Source organism: Erithacus rubecula (assembly GCF_903797595.1).
Source record: "Erithacus rubecula genome assembly, chromosome: 1".
Lineage (NCBI taxonomy): Eukaryota > Metazoa > Chordata > Aves > Passeriformes > Muscicapidae > Erithacus > Erithacus rubecula.
The window spans coordinates 14,552,106-14,573,345 of record NC_136658.1 but is presented as its reverse complement, the minus strand read 5'-3'; the positions used below and the strand labels follow the sequence as shown (position 1 = coordinate 14,573,345).

The 21,240-nt window shown below is 42.6% G+C and overlaps 1 protein-coding gene across 4 annotated transcripts; it reads left to right on the top strand.

Moving 5' to 3' along the window:
* Positions 1-4,294: 4,294 nt before the first annotated feature.
* Positions 4,295-20,608, top strand: LOC306798881 (transforming growth factor beta activator LRRC32-like). 4 transcript variants are annotated; one of them, XM_079299243.1, is made up of 3 exons: positions 4,295-4,469; positions 13,041-13,131; positions 17,664-20,608. In XM_079299243.1, exons 2-3 carry the CDS (start codon positions 13,045-13,047, stop codon positions 19,602-19,604), a joined length of 2,028 nt encoding a protein of 675 aa, XP_079155369.1. In that variant the 5' UTR covers positions 4,295-4,469; positions 13,041-13,044; the 3' UTR covers positions 19,605-20,608. The 4 variants fall into 4 exon arrangements, with proteins under 4 accessions (XP_079155369.1, XP_079155368.1, XP_079155367.1 ...); XM_079299242.1 differs by lacking the exon at positions 4,295-4,469 and adding an exon at positions 4,492-4,748; XM_079299241.1 differs by lacking the exon at positions 4,295-4,469 and adding an exon at positions 8,897-9,617.
* Positions 20,609-21,240: the final 632 nt, after the last annotated feature.

Here is a 21,240-nt window from a genome sequence, read left to right as displayed (position 1 = left end):
TATAACTTCCTTCCAGTAAGACATCATCCAGACAAAATAAAGAGATGGAAAGGCGGGGCATCAAAAAGGGAAAATTTATTAAGTCAATGGTGTTTGATAGTTTAAACGGATTTTCATAAGGTCTGAGTCAATGGCAGGGACTGAAAATTCCAGACATGAATTCATTCCCTCACCCAAAAGGAAATCAAGAGAAGGAAGAACATCTCACTCTTTTAGAGTGCAACATGATCTTTAACCCCATTAATACAGGCAACAGAGAACTGTCCTGCTGCTTGTTTGGCACCACCTGATCCATGGATCCTCCTGCTACTGCAGTGGTAGAGCAGAGTTATGAGAAATATTTGCAATAGAAACCATATTAGTCTCATTTGATATGCATTTCAAGATAAACCAGGTTTGTCCCATGGAGCACAGTTTCTAGAACCTGCTGATTATGCTTTGGGATGTTCAAACACAGGCTAGAAAATGTCCCTGGAGATAGTAGTGGGCAGAAAAAGTGGTGGGCAGATAGCAGTGGGCAGAAACACCTGAAATCTGGGTTGGATGCAGGCTACCTCCAACCATCTGAGCTGACAGGCAAGTGCAACTGAGGCAGGAGCTCTCTGTCCTTATTTCCATCTTCTTGAGATATACACCTGGCCACTCTGCTTGCAAGCCATACATCAAAGTCTTGCTGGGCAGTGGTGTATGTCTAAGGTCCACAGGGAATGGAAAATAAAACCAGAGAGTCCTGGAGACACTTTTGGTCCCTCACAATTCACATGCAAATTCCATTTGCCCCATTTCAACCCTCCAAAAATTATGAGATTCTGAAACTCCTGTGATATGAGTTGACTTGTCTGGAAGTTTTGCCCATGTGTTTTTCCTCTCCCTTTTCCCTTACTGCCTTACTGCAGCATGCCCCAGTAACCCCCACATGTGGGGAGACGTTTCTGTCAACACTTGTTTGTATTATCATCTATGGTCTCTCAGCCTGCAGAAGAACCTTATCACCAAAGCCACCTCATCTTTATCCTGCAGTAATACCTACTTACACCCGGAGTTTCCACAACATCTGCCATTCCAAGTGATGTGCAACATTCCAATGCTCTCCACGAATGTCTCGAGAACTGTGAACTTTGCATTCTTGCTCAATTTTTTGTCATTGCCTGCCAGGGCATCAAGCACTGCCTGGGGACCCTGTCACCTAAGAGTGACAGGATGAGCCAGGAATATGCCCAGGACTGTGCTCATCCTTCAAATCACTGATTCATAGCATGGATGCAGCTGACTGCTTCACAGCTGGTCATATCTGGCTGGGTGAGTGTGAAGTGTCCCAGGAGAACTGGACATGGGTCTTTTATCCTGCTTTTGGGATGAATTCCACAGCTACTTGGTTCATGGTAGCTGATTTGGAGCTAGCTAAGGTATGTCTGTTTTGCAGTTTTACATGGAGCTGTCTGCATATGACAACACTGATATGGTACAGGAATCACAGCTGAGCAGGACAACTTCATGTTCTGCTCACTGCCAGCATCAGCACCAAGACAAGCCAAAATCCTAGCATGTGATGTATCATCATATTCCCAGTGTCAAACTTCCCTCAACACCAGCAGGAATAGTAAGAGCAGCAAAGCTCTTGGACCTCTTGTTCCTCATGTTTGTTTTTTTTTAAAGAACAAGCTATAATAGGAGCAAATGCTATAACAAGCTATAATCCGGAGGAAATGGAGCATAAATATTAAACTTTGTTTAGTCTTGGAAAATATAATTTATAATTAGAGTTGGGCATCCTGTTGACATGGTAGAACCTATTTTAAGTGTGAGGTGAGCACATGGTCAACCTCTAATCTTTTGCAAGTGATTAAAAATTGCCAGTTCTTTTCTTCTCGTCTTCTTTCTTTTGTCTTATTTTTCTTTTTATTTGTTTCCCTTTTTAATGTAATTTCTAGAAAGCAACTGGGATAACATCAGTTCAAAATAATGATGCTTATAGTGCCAGTGATGTGTTGGATCATCTCAGCAGCTGGAAATTTTACTTTCTGTTCATGGACTTCTCCTTGTCTTCATGCCAGCCCCACCAACAAAGCTGTTCAGCTATTCTATAGAAGAGTGGGAATCTCATGTGACTTGGAGGGTGAGGAGATGGTGAAGGTATATTTTGTATGACCAGCACTGACCTGTGAGCTTTTTGTTTCAAAGTGGTGTTTACCAATTGCCACCTCCTGCTGCCGTGGTACAGAGGAATGTGGGATTTGTTCATGGCAGGTACCAGCAGAAATTGTTGCAGGACTGGTGCTTCCAAGCAGTTTCAGAGGCAAGATCCTACAAGTCTGCAGAGTGTGGTGACCTAGAGATCTCAGGTTTTTTCATGGAGTATGCATGGGTACATCAATGGTGTCAGATAACCTGGCTCCTCAAACTGACCACATTGAAAGCTGCTTCTCTCATGGGCACCCTTCCCAACCAAACCAGATTGTTCCCTCCAAGCTGGGCATAGTCCTTGGGTTTTCTTCAGGGCCTGTGTCAGGTTGGCTGCTTCTGCTCTGCACAGTCCTCCTACACTGCTCTAGAGCAGCTTTGCACCTGTCCCCACCTTACTCAGGGCACTCTAAAAGAAAGTGAAACAATCATCTCAGGGTAGTGGGGTTTCACCATCCAGAGGTAGATAACTGAGTGTTGCACACCTGGACATGTCTTGCTCTAGAGAAGGGTAAGATTTGGGTGGATCAGGCCAGGCATCACTCCCTGGGAGACAGATCTTTAGTGGGAGAGATGTAACTGGAAAAGCCATCTGCACTTAGGTGTCACTGGGAATAAACCATAGTCTGACCCAACTTTCTGCTCCCCACACACCAGAGATGGAGTCTAACAACACCAGGATCTGTGGGAATTATTCCTGTTGCTTCAATGTAGTCCCTTTCTGTGATAGACTATTTCCCTATTAGCTAGCCATGCACCACTTGGGAAATACTACTGGATCTCCATCTCTAAGAAGCAGGTCCACAGTAATCCCCCAGGCTTGGCTTCTTGGCATCAACTTGGCCATCAGGTTATCCTGGAGGGGATACAATATGGGCTTTTTCCTTGGTGAACTCCCTTTGTCAATGCGTCCCAATAAGCTGTTGTGGGCTATGAGGTGAGTTTTGACCCATAATAATAGTAATAATAGTAATAGTAATAATAATAATAATAATAATAGTAATAAACAATTATGACAATAACAACAACAACCATGGATATACAGCTACACCTGTACATAGGCAATAGCCAAGGTAGTAACAAAACCATTATTGTTTCCTTTGCTGTCATGGACATGTTGCTATTAAGTTGATTTGTCTTATTACAATCTTACTGCAACAACATGAGCAAAGTATATTGATATATTGACTGACATATTTAACAAACTACATATTTCACATCTGTAGATGTTTTTGTCTTGAATCTTCCAGTATGTTGCAGTTCTGAGGTAACTCTGTCTTAGAGGAGCTGGTGTGCTACAGAGAACAAACCTGTAGCAGAGAAGCAAAAGCTGGAGCCTACAAATGTTCAGCAGAATTCACAAAGCTGTTTGGCACATGGTATAAAAGGATGTAGCTTTCAGCTGATTTTAATGAGCAGATCCAAGAGAGTGGGACAGAATTGATGCTGTCTAGGAGAAGGGAGCCAGTACCTTCTTTTTTATTTATTTATTTTTTTTTTTAATTTTTTTTTTTTTTTTTGTGAAAATTCTTGGCCATTGGGTGCCTGTGGAAGCTCTCCAGCTGGGTGGCAGAGGGGAGGACTTAGACTGGCTGGTGAAGCCAAGACTCAGTTTGGTCCTAAGACATCCACTGAAGAGCTAGCATAACCTTGTCAGAGGTTTACAGTGCTGCAAACAAACATGGGGAGCCAGTGAACACCTGCCCAGAAGACAACACAGAAAATGTGCATGTCCCCAAAATCATTGCATCTGAAATAAAAGGGAGCTTCACACACAAAGTAAAAAAAAGCAAAATACATCCCACAACCCTTCTTAGAAGGTATTTACGTTATTATCCATTCAAGCATTAAATTGAATTTATCTTTCCCCCAAGGCTGTGTTCAGTCATCCCACTGCTGTGCCATGAAGACACAAATGACCTGTTGGGACACCAAACACGGTATGTTTGCCCTACTCCCATATGTCCTTTTCCTACACACCTCATCCTGCATGGGTATGGATTTGAAATGCAAGGTTTGCAGCCAGCTCAGTGCCCCTGATTTATCCCAACCCCTGAGAATCCCCAGGCAGCTGTGGGACAGGCACGGATGACTTCACAGACAAGCACGTGTCCCCAAAGCTTGTGGAGGGGATTTTTTTGTGGTATTCACAGACTGCTTCGTGTGTCAATAGGAGAGGAGCATAATTACCAGCTGAGAAACTGCAGGAAATAAGCAAAGGCTGAATGAACAAAATGGAAAATAAAGAGAAGCTCAGAGGACACACGTATTTTAAAAGTATTACGGAGGTATGTATCCACGTGCTCTGGGGAGCCTGGGAATATATAAGAGCTTATGACTGCAAAGGAATGAATTCAAGGACTAGTCTATGGGGAGGTTTTTTTTTTTCCTGTGACTTCAAACTTCTCTTGGAGCTCGCAGAGTTTTAGTCAGCTGGCATGCAACAGAGGTACGACTTCCCCAAGGAAACTCTTCCTCGGCTCGTGCTGGAAAGGCTGCTGGGAGAGTCGGGGGGGAAAAGGCTGAAAGCAGGGATAAAACCTCCTCCTCCTCCAGCCACAGAGCAGGTATGTGGAGATGTGTGTGAACCCGGGAACCTGCTGGAAAGTTGCACTTTCAGCTGTGGGGGAGATGAGGGCTCTGGTGACTTTGAGCTGCAGCCTTTAAAAGTAACACAGATGAGGAAGGTGCTATATAAATAAAATGTTCTGTGTTTATGAATAGGCTGAGGAACTGGTTAAACATGCTGTGTAGATGGCTCTATTCACTCAGTTATATATTTAATCCATCAGAGACTTGCACTGTGTGAGCTAGATCATTTATGTTAAGGAGGCACCAGTTAGTTTCTAACAGTACAGTTGTCATACACTGTATCTGTTATTATTCTCCGTGTTGGCAGGAATAGAAAATGGGGAGATGTGGAGATGATTGGTTTTTTTCTTTCTTCACAGGACTTCGGTCTATTTATGGTATTACTGCATTATAGCCTCCTGAACTAGGAGTGCTGCAGAGATCAGCATTGTACACTAATTAAATGCCACTCACTCAGCTTTCTGACACTGAATCCTGGTATAGCTTTGGGAAAATCACACAGTCCCTGGGTAAAATAGGCAAAATGCTGTTTGGCTTGTCTGCTCTTCTGGTCAGTGCTGTCACTGAGCTCTGCCTGCTGGAGCAGGAGGTGTGAGATGGCAGGGTTATCTTGCTGCTCTTAAGGTCCTGACAGCTTGAATGTCACCTTGGGTGAACGATGATTTACTGAGACAGCTTTGCTGCATCTGGACTGTTATCATGAGAATGAATGTTTAGGCAATATTTGGAAGTAGTAAAGTTTTAGAAAATAATAGTTTATATAAAAATCACAGTAAATTTTCTAAGGTAAGCACAGCTGTAATTTGGATAAAAGTATTTTTGATAAAAGACAAATATGCTTCCCTTAAATAGAAGCAATAATTTGGCTTTTCTCAATGGTGATAATTTGTTTGGGTTTTTTTTACTGTATTAATTTACACTTTAAAATAAACACATTACTCTAAAATTCTGAAATCCTCTAGTTTTCAAGAACAAAAATTTACTACCTGTCATGTCTTTTTAAAGCAGATGGTTACATCTTAGTGACTGTATCAGTGTTTGGCCTTTTACTAATACAAGGATGGGTGGATTCAAGGATGGATATCAGTATTATGTAAATCAAATCTATCAGGAATAATTTTCCTCACCTCATTTTGTTTTTTACTAGATCTTATAAAATGAGTACTCCTTTTCCCAAATACTGACCCCACTGTCTATAAAGAATAATATTGCTGAACTAAAAGCGTATTTAATAAGCTGGTAAGAAAATATTCTGGTTTGGTTCCTGAATCTGAACTTTGTTCTCCAGAGAGAGTGCTTCATGCTTAGAGAGTTTAATCTGAAAATGCCAGTACATGTCCCTTTTTGCTGATGTAAGAGTTTTCATTTTCCTATCTCCCTCTGTCTCTTTTCCCATCCCTTTGCTCACAAATCCTCCAAGCTTGTGGGTGTCATTCAGTTCTTGTTCATTTACATTTTATTTCCTGGAAAGATTAGGAGGAAAAAGGGTGAATAAAATAGAAAACCTGGCTAAAACCTCAATAATTGGAAATGTTATTTTTTGGTGGGGAAATGCTGTTGACTGAATATCTGATAAAGATGCACATGGAGAGAGGACAGAAAGAGAAGGAAGGAAGGCAGCAGCTTCAAAAGGCAGAAGAAAAATGTGTTGGGTTTGCAAGAGATGGAGGAGTCTCTATTTTGGTCTTGACACCAGAAAGATTGGGGCAGCATCTTCCTGTGAGATGCCAAGCACAGTGCAGATTGCAGGAGCAAAGTAAACCAGGAGAACCAGCTTCTGGAGATGTTGTAGAGTGCCAGGAGCTGGAGCTGTTCCTCCTCAAAGTCTGTGGCTCAGGATGGCACTGGCTATTCTTTTTAATAGGGTTAATATTAATGCTGTCTCCAGCTCCCCTGTGGGATGGATCACCAGAGAGCTATTCCAGCCAAAAGGGACAAGACTTGTCCCACTCCTGCATTGACAGTGGAGACACACTTTCTAAGGCAGGAACTTGTTTTGTTTACTTCTCTAGAGAGTTTGGTTCACAGAGCTTGACACAGGACTCAAAAGCAGTGCCTTAGAAAGCAGCAGCATTATGGATGGACAGGCTCCAAAAGGTCTGGAGACTCAAGACATTTTCTTGTTCCTCTGAAACCCTTGGGAACCTGCAGCAATTCACAGACTGACTGCTAAGAGCAAGCAGCTAGGATTTGCTTTTCCTCCTTGCTCTGGGCCATGCTGGGGAAAGGGTTTGGAGGAGAGGAGAGGTCTGATAAGGTGTCCCTCACTTCAGGTGACAGATGATGAAATTCAACTGACATCGACAGAAACTGAGTAGGGGAAGTGACTGCTGAGACACCACTGGAAAATCAGGATTTCACAGAGCTGCAGGTGCAAACTCTTTGGGATGGAACAGTTCTTGCTATTTTGTGAACAAAAAAGGCTTGATTCTCCAATCTGTGTGATGGGGATGAGGATGGCTGGGGCTTTGAACAACCTGGTCTAGTGGAAGGTGTTGGGTTATCTTCAAGGTCTCTTTCAAATTGGGCCATTCTCTGATCCTATGACCCAGTCTCTGACTGATGCAGGTGATTCTTGCTTTGCAGATGTGTCTTACCAAGCCCATACCATGTTAATGTTTCAACACCACTTTAAGGTGTAAATTGCTGCGTAGCCCAAAGCCAAAAAAAATAGAAAATTTGGGAAATCAGCCAAATGCTTTGGAGTCTCACCCTGTTTGCTGCCAGATCTGCTTTGGGAAAGGACAAAGATGGCAATGGCAGCACTGATCTTTCCCTCTGTAGCTGGCATCCTCTGAGATATCCTCTGGTTTTGTGGGAGCAAAGCCCTGAGCAGTAGAATCAGTGCATGCCCTTCCCTCCTGCTTTGGCATTTGTTTCTCTTCAGGCTCTTCTTTACAGTTCAGCTGGCACAGCTACCTGGTTACTCAACAAAACAGCTTAAGGAACAGAGCTGGCTTTTAAAAAAGCACAAAATCTCTTCTATTTTTATCCCTGTAAATACAAACTTCCTAAGTGCTCTGAATATCCAGGTGTAGAAAAATTTGGAAGTGCCATCATCCTTGACACTTGCTGCTCTTAATTAGGGGCATGATATTTGTAGTCCAAATGAGATCAAAATATCCTATTAATAATAAAAAAAGAAGTATTTATTTTCCTTGGAGGCTTTAAATATTTGAGGTTTGCCTTGAAAAGGTGTCTGTGCTTTTCAAGTGCTATTGCATACTTCTGACAAGCCAAACTCTAAACCCAGAGCATCTAAAAGATATTTAAATATCTGGATATAAGTGGTCCCCAGTTTCAGCCTGAGTTTCCTGCTTATCCTAAGGGAATTGCAGATGGAGAGCTGGACTCCAGGGAGCATGCCAAAGGGATAAAGTGAAAAACAGCACTGCAAAATGAAGCTCAAGACGTGACATGCTTGGGGGAAGGTGATCAAAACTAATGGGATGAGAGCCCAGTCAAGCAAAACTTGTCTGAGGTTGTGATAATTTCACTGGTGGACAATTCTCCTGAGAGCTTAATGTGCATTTTTCTATCCATTGCACCAAATCATGCCCTCCCCAGTCACCTTGTCATAGTATTTTTATAACCAGACAAGCAGCCTGGTCTAGTGAAAGGTGTCCCTGCCCATGGCAGGGGGGTTGGAGCTAAATGAACTTTAAGGTCCATTCCAATCCAAACCATTCTGAGAGTCTATAATTCTGTGATTTATACCTCTCATTTCAGGGTGCATTTCCAAGCAAACTAAGAGCCCAGGTCTTTGGAATATTATTTCAGCCACGGGAAAACTGTGTTGTGGCAGTTCAGGCTTATGTCTCTGGGAGAAAACAGCAGGGAAACCTATGCAGAGATGGGTTTTCCTGAAACAGGACTTAGTTAGCAAAAGAAAATGTGGAAATTAGCTGCTCCAGCTCTAGAGGGCAGCACGAAATAATAAATAAGAAGCTGAACTTGGGCAATTTGAAATCATCTTCTGCATGACAAAAGCACTCCTTTGCAGTGGGAATTCTTCCCAGTGGATCCAGTATATTCAGTCCTATGTACTTACAGCCAAAAATTCAGCAGCTCATCTGAAAATGGCCTAATGGAGGCCTTTAATTCCTGCCTCATGGCATGAAAATCCATCAAGGGTGTTGTAGCCAGCAATGGACCCCTGTCCTGCCAGCAGACTGCAGTCACAATCTCATTAGTAGCATGATTGCAAAAAGAAAAGCTATTTCTTCCAGAACAGTTTTCCAGATTCTGGAGTTTATATTTATCAGCCATGAATTTTAAATATTTAATCCTCAAGCACTGTTTCTCTAAAGATACAGAGAGAAATTTAGGTGCAGGAGGCTATAACCCTGCAGGAATGTAACTTGTGGACACAAAACCCCAAAATAAACACACGTGTCATGCCCCACGCACACAGCCAAACAATGGCATGGCCAATAAGTTACTTATTCTCCTGAGCAAACCCACAGCCTGATCCTGACAGTTCCTCTGGCAAAAATCCCCCTGTTTCTCAAAGCCTGCCCCAAGGAAGGGCTTCAGGATGTCACACAGTAGCTGACTCTGTCCAGAGCACAGCGGTGGCTAGGACCCAGCAAGAGCCCGGGGAGGAGTGGAGAGGAAGACAAGCAACATAATTTAAAGCACACACTGCTCCAAATAAGGTTATTTCCCTGAAAACGCCTTCATTCTGAAGTTCTGAGTGAGCCTCTAGGTGTCCTGAATGGGTGAACATGAAGCTGAAGAATAATTGCATTGATACCAGGACTGAATTGATTTTGAAGAGCTGGATATGCTTTTTAAAGAGATGATAAGCAGTGTTTGGGGATGCGAGAAGCCCTTGAAACAAGGTAAATGTGAAATAATTACTCTTTTTACCCCTGAAGGCTCTAACTTAACAGGAAAGAGTCTTATGTGGAAAAGGATCAGACCCTGGGGAGTGTGATTTGTATTCTGTGTGTTCTCTTGTATTTAACTTTCCTTGGCAGAGGAGAGCATCTCCGTTAATTGTCTAAGCAGTAACAAAAATTATGTTTGGGGGAAATCTGGAAAGTGCTGCTTTTATTAGCTGCAAACTCATCTATGAAGTAGTTTCAGGATTAATATTGTGATAGAGATGGAGGCAAACATTGTTCTGAAGTGAAAACTGGGAATAAATTGTTATTATTCCATGGTTTGAAATCTGTATTGAGGCAAATTACTGGTATTCTCTGCCTTCTCTACCTTTTCTATTTTTCAAGTAGACATGCTGTCATGGTTAGGGTACACTTTTTCTAGAGTTATTTGACTGACTTACTAATACTTTTGGGGATAGTATTGTCTTAAATCACCTGTATTTTTCATCTGGAGCTGGCACTGGGTAATTTTGAAGTGCTGAGATGGAAAGCTGTGGATTTAAATAGGGTTCAGAGCTCAATCCTGCTCTGAGATATGCTGGGGTTTCTATCACAGCTTCCAGTGGGAGCAAACTGGCACTGATGATGAAGCTGATCCATCTCTGGGAAAGCCTCAAAGCAATAAAAACTCCTTTAAGTTGGGTTGTTGCTACTGCTGCTCCCAAACTGTTTTTGTAAGCTGTGGATAGAGGGATCAATGCCAGCAGGAAGGGTTTAGTGTCAGTAGATGTCCTCTCTCACACCAGGGGAATGGGAGTCCTGTAAACCTGAGCCTGGCACTGGGAGAGGGTGGGGGGATTCTGAGACCTGCCCACAGGGTAGAAAAGAGGGGGATGCACTGATGTGTCACACTAGAGGTTGCTGAGAAGGATCTCAAGGTTGTTCAGAGAAAAGCTAGGCAGGAAAAGCTGCTCAGCTGGACAATTGAACTGAAAACTGCCCCAGGAAGGGAATCTCCACGAGCAAGGAGGTTGGGCTGTACCATGACAGGTCAAGAGGAAGTAGCTTCAGGTTGTGCCAGGGAAGGTTCATTTTGGATATCAGGAAAAATTAATTCACTACAATGGCTGTTAAGCACTGGCACAGGCTGCCCAGAACAGTGGTGGAAACCCTATTCCTGTAGGGGTTTAACAGACTTGAGGATGTGACACTTGGGGACATGGGTTAGTTGTGGCCATGGCAGTGCTGGGACAACAGCTGGAACTGATGGTCTTGAAGGGCTTTTCCAAACTAAATGGTTCTGTGAGGACAGAGCCTATGTTGTCCTGTGCTGGAAGAGACCACCAAAATCTTGATCAGCTTCAGGATGTGACAGCCACTTCAGAAACACCTTAAGGGACAGCATCCTTGCTTATTACAGATTTGCCTTACACAGAAAACCATTACATGATTTTTTTTTGTCCTCAAATACATCAGTTTCCCAGTTGCTTTACGAACCTAAAATTTAGTAAGTTACAAAGTATGTTAAGACCCTGGAATTTGTCAGGTTTATTATTTAGGAGGCAAAGAGACTTTTTTTTGCACTGACAGTGTGACAAGGGAAGACACTGCAGAGCACACGGGCCACGTGCTGTGCCTGAGGGTGGTGTCCTGTTGTGGTTAATAGCCTCAGCTTAATTCATTGAACAGAAAGGATTTCCCTTTGAGGGCTCAGAGAAAAGCCTTGTAATCATTGGGATGTTTCTGTTTTATTGCCACCTCAGCAAACGAACAAATGATAAAAGCAGATTTCTCCTCCTTAAAGGAGCTCCCAGCTGCTCTAAGCATGGGGAATGAAGATCAGAGGGGAACAACAGAAACATTATAGATGGTGGTATCTGCAATTCCTTCTTCCTTCAGATGATTTCAGCATATTTTGCAAACATTGATTCAGTGGTAGAGAATTAACATCCTTGGTTTGGTTTTAACAGGGAGTAACACACTTCTGATCCCATTACTGAGACCCCTTCTCTCCCCTTACGGTCACAGAACATCTTCCATCATGGGGGTTTTCTTGTGGAATAGAAGGAATATGCAAACTGTACACAGAGTAGCTGTGGTCTAATCCTCCCCAGTTCCTCTGTTCCTGGCACACAGCTGTGCTCTCTGATGGGGAAGGGGAGAAATGGGCAGATTCCCATCAGGAACTTGTTGGCATTGCTGTTCAGAGACAGTCAATGCTGTGAAGGACCATCAGCTGCAGCCTTCAAAGTGTCTAAGCAGAGGGATCTCCATCAGCTGAGAATGATCTGAGCTCTTTTGTTTCCAGCTTTTCAATGCCCTGTGGGTGGAAGCCACTGAGCAACAGCACATTGATGCCAGTGGCTTGTGCATGGGGTTGGGGTTGCATTTGGAGCTGTTTGAAGCAGGAATGTTTGCCTTTGGCTTTGGTTCCATTTTCCCCCATTGTCCACTGAGAGGCCTCCCAGTGCTGTTTGCTCCTTTTGCAGTTCTGTGCTCTTTTATGGAGAGCTTTTCAAACAGTTAAACTCTTATGAATCCTCTGTTTCACACAAATCCATTCTATGTTGTATCTGTCTCTTTGTAAGGCATCTGTCCTTGTCCATGGCTGGGGATTGTACCAGATGATTTTTAAAGGTCTATTCCAACTCAAGCCTGAGAGAGTTTAAGAAGCATTTGAACAACACTCTTGGACATAGGGTGTGACTTTTGGGGATGCTGCTGTGCAAAATGAGGTGCTGGACCCAATTATCTTTGTGGGTTCCTTCCAACTTTACATATTCTGTGATTCTGTGGAACATATGGTTCTGTGATCTCCTGTCACATGTATTTAAAAGCCTGTCCATACCTGGAATGTGTAAAATGAAAAAACTCAGTCCACTCCTTAAGCTGTTTCTTTACCTCAACGAGGATATAGATGTAAAAGCTCTTTAATACTCTGGGATAAAAGGAGTAGGAAATGTTGTGGATGGAAAAGAAAACTGTTCCCACTCCTGGTTGTTTCTGGTTGTTTCTGAGTGGCACCCATTGGCTTTGCACCCAAAACTTCAGCCCAGTTGGAAGCACCTGTGCTGTGTCTATGGGGAGTGTGAGGATAACTTGGTCTTCAGTAGTTTTCTTTCTCCATGATGCCAGACACCCTGTTTGAACATTTGGACTTTGTTGAGTGTCCTGAATATCATTTAGGCAGCAGCTGAAATCACACCGTGGAAAACCATGAAATGCCTTGGATCTTCCTTTCAATCCTCATATAGATCTTTTTCCACCAGGCTGAAAGGGATACAAAGCTACACAGGTGGGTCACTAGTGCTGTATCCTCAGAGATGGCTTAATTTATGGCACTGCTTGTGTTCTTTTCCATATTAGATGATGACCTGGTGCCAACTTTTGCATGTGTTGACTCATATGAAATATAACTGTAATTACTTTTACCCGTAGAGCCATGAAACTGTACATCATCTTCTTCCTGGCAGTGGTGAACAAAGGAACCTCTAACTATCAACTCTCAGAGGGGGCATCCTGTGAAATGGTAAGGCTGTCGCCCTACTTGGCCCCTTCAGGTCCTGAGTGAGGTTGGGACCCCTTGTTACAGGCACTGCACAAGGCTGTAGGAAGGGAAACCCCCAGCACCAGGCTTCCTGTGATGGCAGAGGTGGCACTTGCAGGTTTAGGGGATGCTTAGCAGTCTGTTCTTGGGCTGTGTCCCTTTTGTAGTGACAGCAAAGGGGGAGGGGGGCAGGAAAAGAAGGGTCATTATCTCAGTTTTCCTAAAGATGAGCTGGTTAAAAGAAATTTGACTTGATTTGCCTAAGATCATAGAGAGTTTCTGTGGCTAAGACAGAGAAAGAACAGACTTAAAACCAACTCCTTTATATCGGTTGTTTTTGTGCTTTAATTAAACCATCTTCTGTGAAATACTTCTATACAGCTCTTTTGTAATAACAAGCAGACTGACCTCCTCTGCCCTGACACAGCAGTTCTGCCAGGGAAGTTGTACCTGACTGCTGCTGAAGAGAAATGACAAAGACTCTCACTCCAGTACAAAATATACTTCTTGAAGTTTTGCAAGCACCTGGTACAATATTATAAATGTTATTTGCAGCTGAACTTTCTCCTTTCCCTCTCCAAGTGCTTCTGACTGTACCAGGATGTTTAAAAATACTTTTTTTCCCCCCTTGAACATTGAAGTTGTTCAACACAAACCCTCAAGAATTTCCAAAATAGGGAAAAAATAATTTGCTAGCTGTACACATCTCCCTTGTGGGACTCATTCCATTCCTGCCCACCCTGCCATATTGCTGCACTTCCTGAATTCCAGAAAAAATTAAGTCCTAGTGTATATATAAAAAGATCTTGGGAAGGTGACTGGGTAGCTCAGCTCCTTGGCTGGAGAGGGAGCACTGATGCAGCCACTGTAAACAGGACAGCCTGGGTCCCATGTCATAGTCACATGAAGGCTGGCTGAGACACGCAATAATCCAAGCAGCTTCATCCTGTTCCTTGATGGGTCACAGACCAGGCTGATTGCTGAGAAGTAAACACATGCTTGCTTGCTCTACTGCACTGTAAACTGCTTTCATCAAGCCAGCAACACAACTAGGCTGGGATAAAATCAGCCCTGACAGAAAACACGCTGCAGTCACAGGCCAGGATGCTCATCTGGTGTAAATCAACAGCTCAGCTTTGCTAGTGTCCATGCAGATTGCCTTCCTTCACTGGGCATTTGGTGTGGATCCAAACACAGCTCAGAGAAGGAAGGAGCTGCTGGATTAGCTGGTTAGCTGTCCACTGACAGTCCTGCATTGCATCACAGCCTCACTGTTTTATACAGCACTTTCCCTGTGCTGACACCTTTAGAATGGCAGAGGCTCAGAAATGGAAACTTTAATCTCAAATCTCATGGAAGAGGCATGAGTCAGAAACCTGTGCTGCTTTCTGAGTCACCACTGATGGTTCTATTGCTGAACTGAACTCTTCTACAAGAGGTTTTAGGAGGTAAGCAGTCCCTACCAGACCCCTGACATGGGGGTGAACTGCACTGGTGCCCATTATAGCACATCTATCAGCTTGTGAGACAAGGAACAGATCAAATGTCAGGACATTCTTCCTAACTCACATTATTTTCCAAGGATAGGAAAAGCTGCAACTGTATCATATTTTATCTCCCAAAGAAAGATGATTTTGTTAATTCATGTTAATTGACAAAGGAGGAGATTTCAAATAATTTATAGAAGGGAAGGGATTTTAGGAAATTTTACCTTGCTTTGAGGTGATGCGAGGACAGATGCATAACCAGATGTCACAGGTGAGCTGATGTGAGGTACTGGGCAAAATGCTAAGGTTTGATTCTGTAGCTAAGCCTCTGCCTCAGCTCTTCTAAGAATAGTCAGGGACAACATACAAATACAGGTCAGTGCCAAGTGGCTCCAGCCCAGATTCTTGGTTCAAATGTTCATGAATTGATAAAGGAGAACTCAAGGGCAGGCTTGAGTCCAACTCCTCTTTGTAGGACTCTTACTGAGGTGGCTGAGAACTTCTACCCAGTGCTGAGCAGTGAAGAACTGGAGTCAGAAACCAAGTGATGCCCAGCTTTTGAACTGTTGGGTTGCTTTTTTTTGCCAGCATCTAATGGGACCAAGTGGTTCTCACCCTCCAGAACTTCTTGACAATGGACTTGAAACAAACTGATGGCAGCACTGGCAGAGATGATGAAGTCAGGACATGACACTGACAAAAACCTCTTTTCCAGTCTCAGGCTACAAACCCATTGGACTAAAGAATGAGAGGAGAGGAGATAAACCAAACAGATGCTGTTTGCTCTATCCCACAGAGATGTGCTTCAGCTTTTTTTTTCCTACTGCTGATGAGAATAAAATTCATGCAGTTTGAGCTTGGGGGAGAAAATATGGTGCAGAAAAGAAAAGATAAGAAATTTAGTCAGTGAAAGGGAAGGAAAGTTCAAAAAGAAAAATGAGAGTGGAAATGTTATAGGAACAAATGGCAGACAGGGGGAAGTGTAGCTTTTATTAGTCCCCTTTATCACTGGGAGGGTTCTGTGGATGCAGATGAAAAGCCAAATAATGCAACATACATGGAGAGCAGTGGCTGATCTCTCAGTGAAAAGCAGATTGCTGGCATTGAGTTGCATCAGGACTTTGGTAAGATTCTAGCTGTGCCCAGGGGAATGGCGGGTGCTCAGCACTTGCTGTGATCTGGCTGAAAGTGTGAGAAGAAACCTGGCATCTGCCTTAGGATGCAAAGCAATTTCTGCTTTTTCACTCTGGGTTTTTGTATCCTCCTGGCTTCTTCCTCTTCCACAAATGAGTAAGAAGAGGTTTCCCACTATTTGTGCCTGAGGAATAAGGCCAACTCTGGGCATAATTTAACTTCAAATGAGGAAGTGTACAGTCACTTTGCAGAAAAGAAATATTTTCAGGGAGAAGCCAGAAAATTTCCTTATTTTATTATTCTAATATTTTTTTTAGCTGAGGGAGATTTGAGTGAGTTGGAGGGAAAAGAGGAAGGGGTTTGGGTTTTAATAGTCAATTTACTTGGGATCATTGGGAAAAATGTGTTATAGGAAGTACTGTGGAGCAGCTTGTGTACATCTAGAGTTTGGATGAGCACTTGCACTTCTCTGGCACATTCTTGTTTTGTCTCCAGAACTAAGATGATGCAAAAGACATTCACAAAATGCTGACTAGTGCTCCAGTTCTCCTAAACAGATATGCCACTTCATTCACCTCAAAGTTTATATAAAACAGATGGGATTTAATATTTTTGACTTTTAATATTTGCTTGATTTCCAAAAAGCTTTGTGTCATAGTGTCTGGATTCTGCTTCTCCTTAGAAGTTAAGATTCAACAGACTTCCCTTCCCTTCCCTTCCCTTCCCTTCCCTTCCCTTCCCTTCCCTTCCCTTCCCTTCCCTTCCCTTCCCTTCCCTTCCCTTCCCTTCCCTTCCCTTCCCTTCCCTTCCCTTCCCTTCCCTTCCCTTCCCTTCCCTTCCCTTCCCTTCCCTTCCCTTCCCTTCCCTTCCCTTCCCTTCCCTTCCCTTCCCTTCCCTTCCCTTCCCTTCCCTTCCCTTCCCTTCCCTTCCCTTCCCTTCCCTTCCCTTCCCTTCCCTTCCCTTCCCTTCCCTTCCCTTCCCTTCCCTTCCCTTCCCTTCCCTTCCCTTCCCTTCCCTTCCCTTCCCTTCCCTTCCCTTCCCTTCCCTTCCCTTCCCGCTTTTTATATTAAATGCTGCCTAAGCCTTTTACTTTCCATTTTCTCCTGCTGCTGTATGTTCTCCATAAGAACAAAACAGAACTTGATGCTTATGTAAGGATGGTCATGTTCATGTTTCCAATGTTCCTTATGAACACACACACCGAATTTTGCTCTGGACACAGAACTCAGTCCTAGCTGCAATTAACACAGATGCATCCAGAAGATGGATTTGACTTTGATGCTTGGGTTTTTTTTTCCTGCTGCTGAGAATTGGCCTGAATGACCCTATTTGGTTAAAGCTGCCTTGCTTAACTAAGCCATGGCAAAGGGAAGGTGTATTTGAATATGTGGCTACAAAGAAAAGACAGGGTTTGTGCTACAGGATCCTTACAGGTGTTTATATCTCCTTGCTCTGGAACCCACATTGCCAACAGAATGAAGCTCCTCCAAGTACTAATGCAAGTAGAGTTTGCAAAATCTAATACAGTGATGAAAATGAGAAAATTAAACATCAGCACAAAAATTAGGAAACAGTGCTTGATTGCACAGAAACTTGGGACTGTTGAAATAAGTCCAGGAGAAAGATACAAAAAGGAGAACTTTTAGTAGGTATCACATCCAGATAAAACTCTACTATTGGAAGCCAGAAATCTCTTTAAAATCAAATAAGTGCTATTAGCTGCAAAGAAGCTGATTGGGATTGTTACTCTTGCTGTCTAAATGCTCAGAAAAAGTGATCAGTGTTGTAGAAGCAGTATCTGCCTGAATGCTGAATGTTATTTTTTCTTACATTTAATGCAAAGATATTTTTCATTTGTCACGTGACAACTCCTTTTCTCTCTTTTTCTGGCAGGCAAACTCTCAGGCATTTTGCCACAACAAAGACCTCCACCAAATCCCTCGTGAGCTCCATCCAAATGTAAACAAAATAGATCTGTCAGGAAATCTGATTCAAAGCATTCCTGAAATGTCATTATCATTTTACACTTCCCTCCAGTGCCTGGATTTAAGCTCTAACCAGATAAGTTTCATCACTCCTGGAGTCTTTGCACACATGAAGAGCTTGCTGGAAATAAATTTAGCCAACAATCACTTATATGAGCTTGCTCAGAATGGCACAGAAGGGATTGGACTCCTACCCAAGGTGGAAATACTGGACTTGTCCCACAACAGTCTGTACAATGGGATGGCAGAGTATTTCATTAAAGAAGCTCCAGCACTGCAGTATCTTTCCTTGGCAGACAACAGTATTATAATGATATCAAGAAAGATGTTTCAGGGGTCTCCCAGTCTTGTGGAGATAGATCTTCAGAGCAACATCATCATGGAAATAGAAGAAGGTGCTTTTGAGACTCTAGTGAGCCTGTCCAAACTTAATCTCTCAAAGAATTCAATTACTTGCATCTCTGATTTTAACCTCAGGCAGCTGGAGATACTTGACCTTAGCAGGAACAGCATTGAGACCTTCCACACCACCAAATCAGATGAGGAATATAGCTTAAGGTATTTGGATCTGAGTGAAAACAAACTGTTCCACTTCCCAGTGTTCCCTCAGGTAAATAAGCTGGTAACTCTGAATTTATCAAAGAATTTAATCCAGCTCACTGCTGAATCCCCTCATAATAAAATGGACTATATGAGAAATGAATGGCTAAATGCTTCTTTCCGTCTTCTTGATCAGAAGCAAAGTAGAAACAAAAGTTCTCTTTATTTATCCCAGCTTGAATATTTAGACTTAAGTTATAATAAAATCAAATCCATTCCAGATGAATTCTTTGAATCAATGATGTCCCTCCACACCCTTAATCTCAGTAAAAACTGTCTTCAGGCATTTGCAGTGAGTTATGACAGTGCATTGATCACTTTAACTGTCCTTGACTTGAGCTACAATGCTTTGCAGAACCTTCTCCTTGATGCTGGTGCATTGTCAAATTTAAAGGAGCTCTACATTCAAAACAACTATCTTCAAACTCTGCAGTTTGATACCTTCTCAAATCTTCCTAGCCTTAGACTGCTTAATCTACAGAGCAATAATATCAGCCTTTGCAGCATGTACTCAGGATTAGCTAAGCAAAGACTTGCTGGGGAGGAGAGTGGCTGTGTGTCATTTGTCAATTCTCCTACTCTCCAGTACCTGTACCTAGCTGACAACATGCTGAACATCCTACCAGCATACAGCTTCTACAAGACTTCTCTGCTTGTCTTGGACCTCTCCATGAACCCTGGACTGAAAATAGAACTCAAAGCATTATCGGGTCTGGAAAAGTCTCTGGAATGTTTGTATTTATATGGTAATGGCCTGATAGATTTAAATATTGACTTGCCTTGTTTTAGTCACCTTAAACATTTAAACCTCTCTGAAAATCAGCTGAGCTGGCTGCCTAAGTGGGATAGTGACTCTCCACTAGAAGTTCTGGACCTACGGAATAACAGGTTCAGTACATTACAGAACAGCAATATTTTAGCATTAGAAAATTCACTTAAAAATTTGTATCTCACTGGGAACCCACTCAGTTGCTGTGGAAACATCTGGCTTTCATCAATGATCCAGAACAAAAACGTTCAGATCCCCAATGTGGAATATTTAATGTGCCAACACACTCAGAATTTCGGGTACCAGGATCAAATGTATATCAGGAACATTAGACCAGAAGACTGTGAAAAAGAGGATCTGAAGAAAATCAACTTCCTTATTATTTTAACACTTGTGTTGGTTTTATCTGTGATCATCATTGGTGTGGGTTCATTTTTTTGCTTCCGCAGGCAAAACTTTACCCATCAGTTTAAAGCATAGTAACACAAAATGCCTTGAAAACTGAAGAAATTGGGTGCTGCACTGACGCTGTGTAGAAATTAAGGGTAAAATTCTCATCCTTGATGTGGATTTTAAGTGCTTTTGAGGTGCCCCTGAATTGCACCACTGGTATGGGTTGCAGGGATGGGAAGGAGAATTTGCCATGTTTTGCAGATCCACAGTTAAATTCAAAGAGGAGAAATTTGGCCCTAATGTGCAATATATATTTAACTGAGTTTAATGTGAAGAAAGTCATCTCTGGGGTGAAAGCTTTTTAAAAAAAATCCTGGAGCATGAATTTCAATCAGCTAACATTGAACTGACATGTTTGTATTTCTAAGAAAAACTGTTGGGAAATCACTGCATATGGTTGCATTTCAATGCAGAAGAATAGTAAATCTATTTTTAAAGGCCACAGGAGGTTAGACTGCAAAAAGGTGTTTTGAAGATACCAGTATGAAATAATGCATAGGGAACATTGTCCTGGGCCATTATTCAGATCTGTCTTTCTACTGTCTTTCCCCAAAAATATATTATTGTCTAGAGAATGTGCTGCAAGGAAAGTTCTGTGGGTCCTCATTCTGTGCTGTGTTTAACATGGCTAGCCTGTTGTGTTGCTAAAAGTTGGCACTGACAAATGTTATGTCCCATATTCTCACAGAAAATTCACCCTTTTGGAGGGAACATGACAGTGAGTGGGAGCCTGGCCCTGCTAACAGGGTTCAGTGGCTTTGGAAAGGAGCTATATCAGGTCTGTTAATGCCAGGAGCTGTTCCATTCAGGCACATAAGAGAAAGAGTGGTCAAGCTGAAACCTGTCCAGGTAAATAACTCAGTCAAATTGCTGCTCTGTTTCTGTTTCTTAAATCTAGTGAATGTCAAAACTTCCACACTACAAAAAAGGTGTATAATTATATTTTTAAGCAGTTACATATGAAACTGGCTAGTGGTTTTCATTGTGGAATTTTGTACAATAAAAACAACTGAATTTTGTAAAAAGCACAAGGCTGTGGATATATTAAAGCACTAGCTTGGAATGCTCCACAGATGGAGAGAAATGTCTTCCTATTTTTCTGTGGTATTTGGACTCCACCTTAGACCTTTACCTTCTGGTCCTGAAGCAGAGACAGCTGCTTCATATTACAGAGTACAACCAATGGAGAATAAGGAGATGTACTGGAGATGTAGGCAAGAATTTGGAACTGGTTGCCCAGAAAAGTTGTGTCTGCCTCATCTCTGGAAGTATTCAAGGCCAGATTGGATGGGGTTTGGGGCAGCCTGGTTTAGCAGATGTCCCTGCCCAGAGCAGGGGATTGGAACAAGATGACCTTTAAGATCTCTTCCAAACCAAACCATGTTGTGATTTCTGTGATGCTATGAATTTGAGCAAACCATCAGCAGCAATAAGGCCTGATCTAACATCTATGAAAGCCAATGGCTCAAGCACTTAATCTTGTAGGAGAAGCTTGCACAAGCAGCGAGCCCAGGGATTAGTTGGAAGATCAAAAGCAAGCCAAGCTGTGTGCCCAGATGCCCATTTGCCACAGACGGAGTTCATAGTTTTTTTGTCAAGTATGGCAAAACAATTTCTCCTGCTGTGAGAGCCAGTATTAGCTTGGCTGCTGTGACTAGAATTA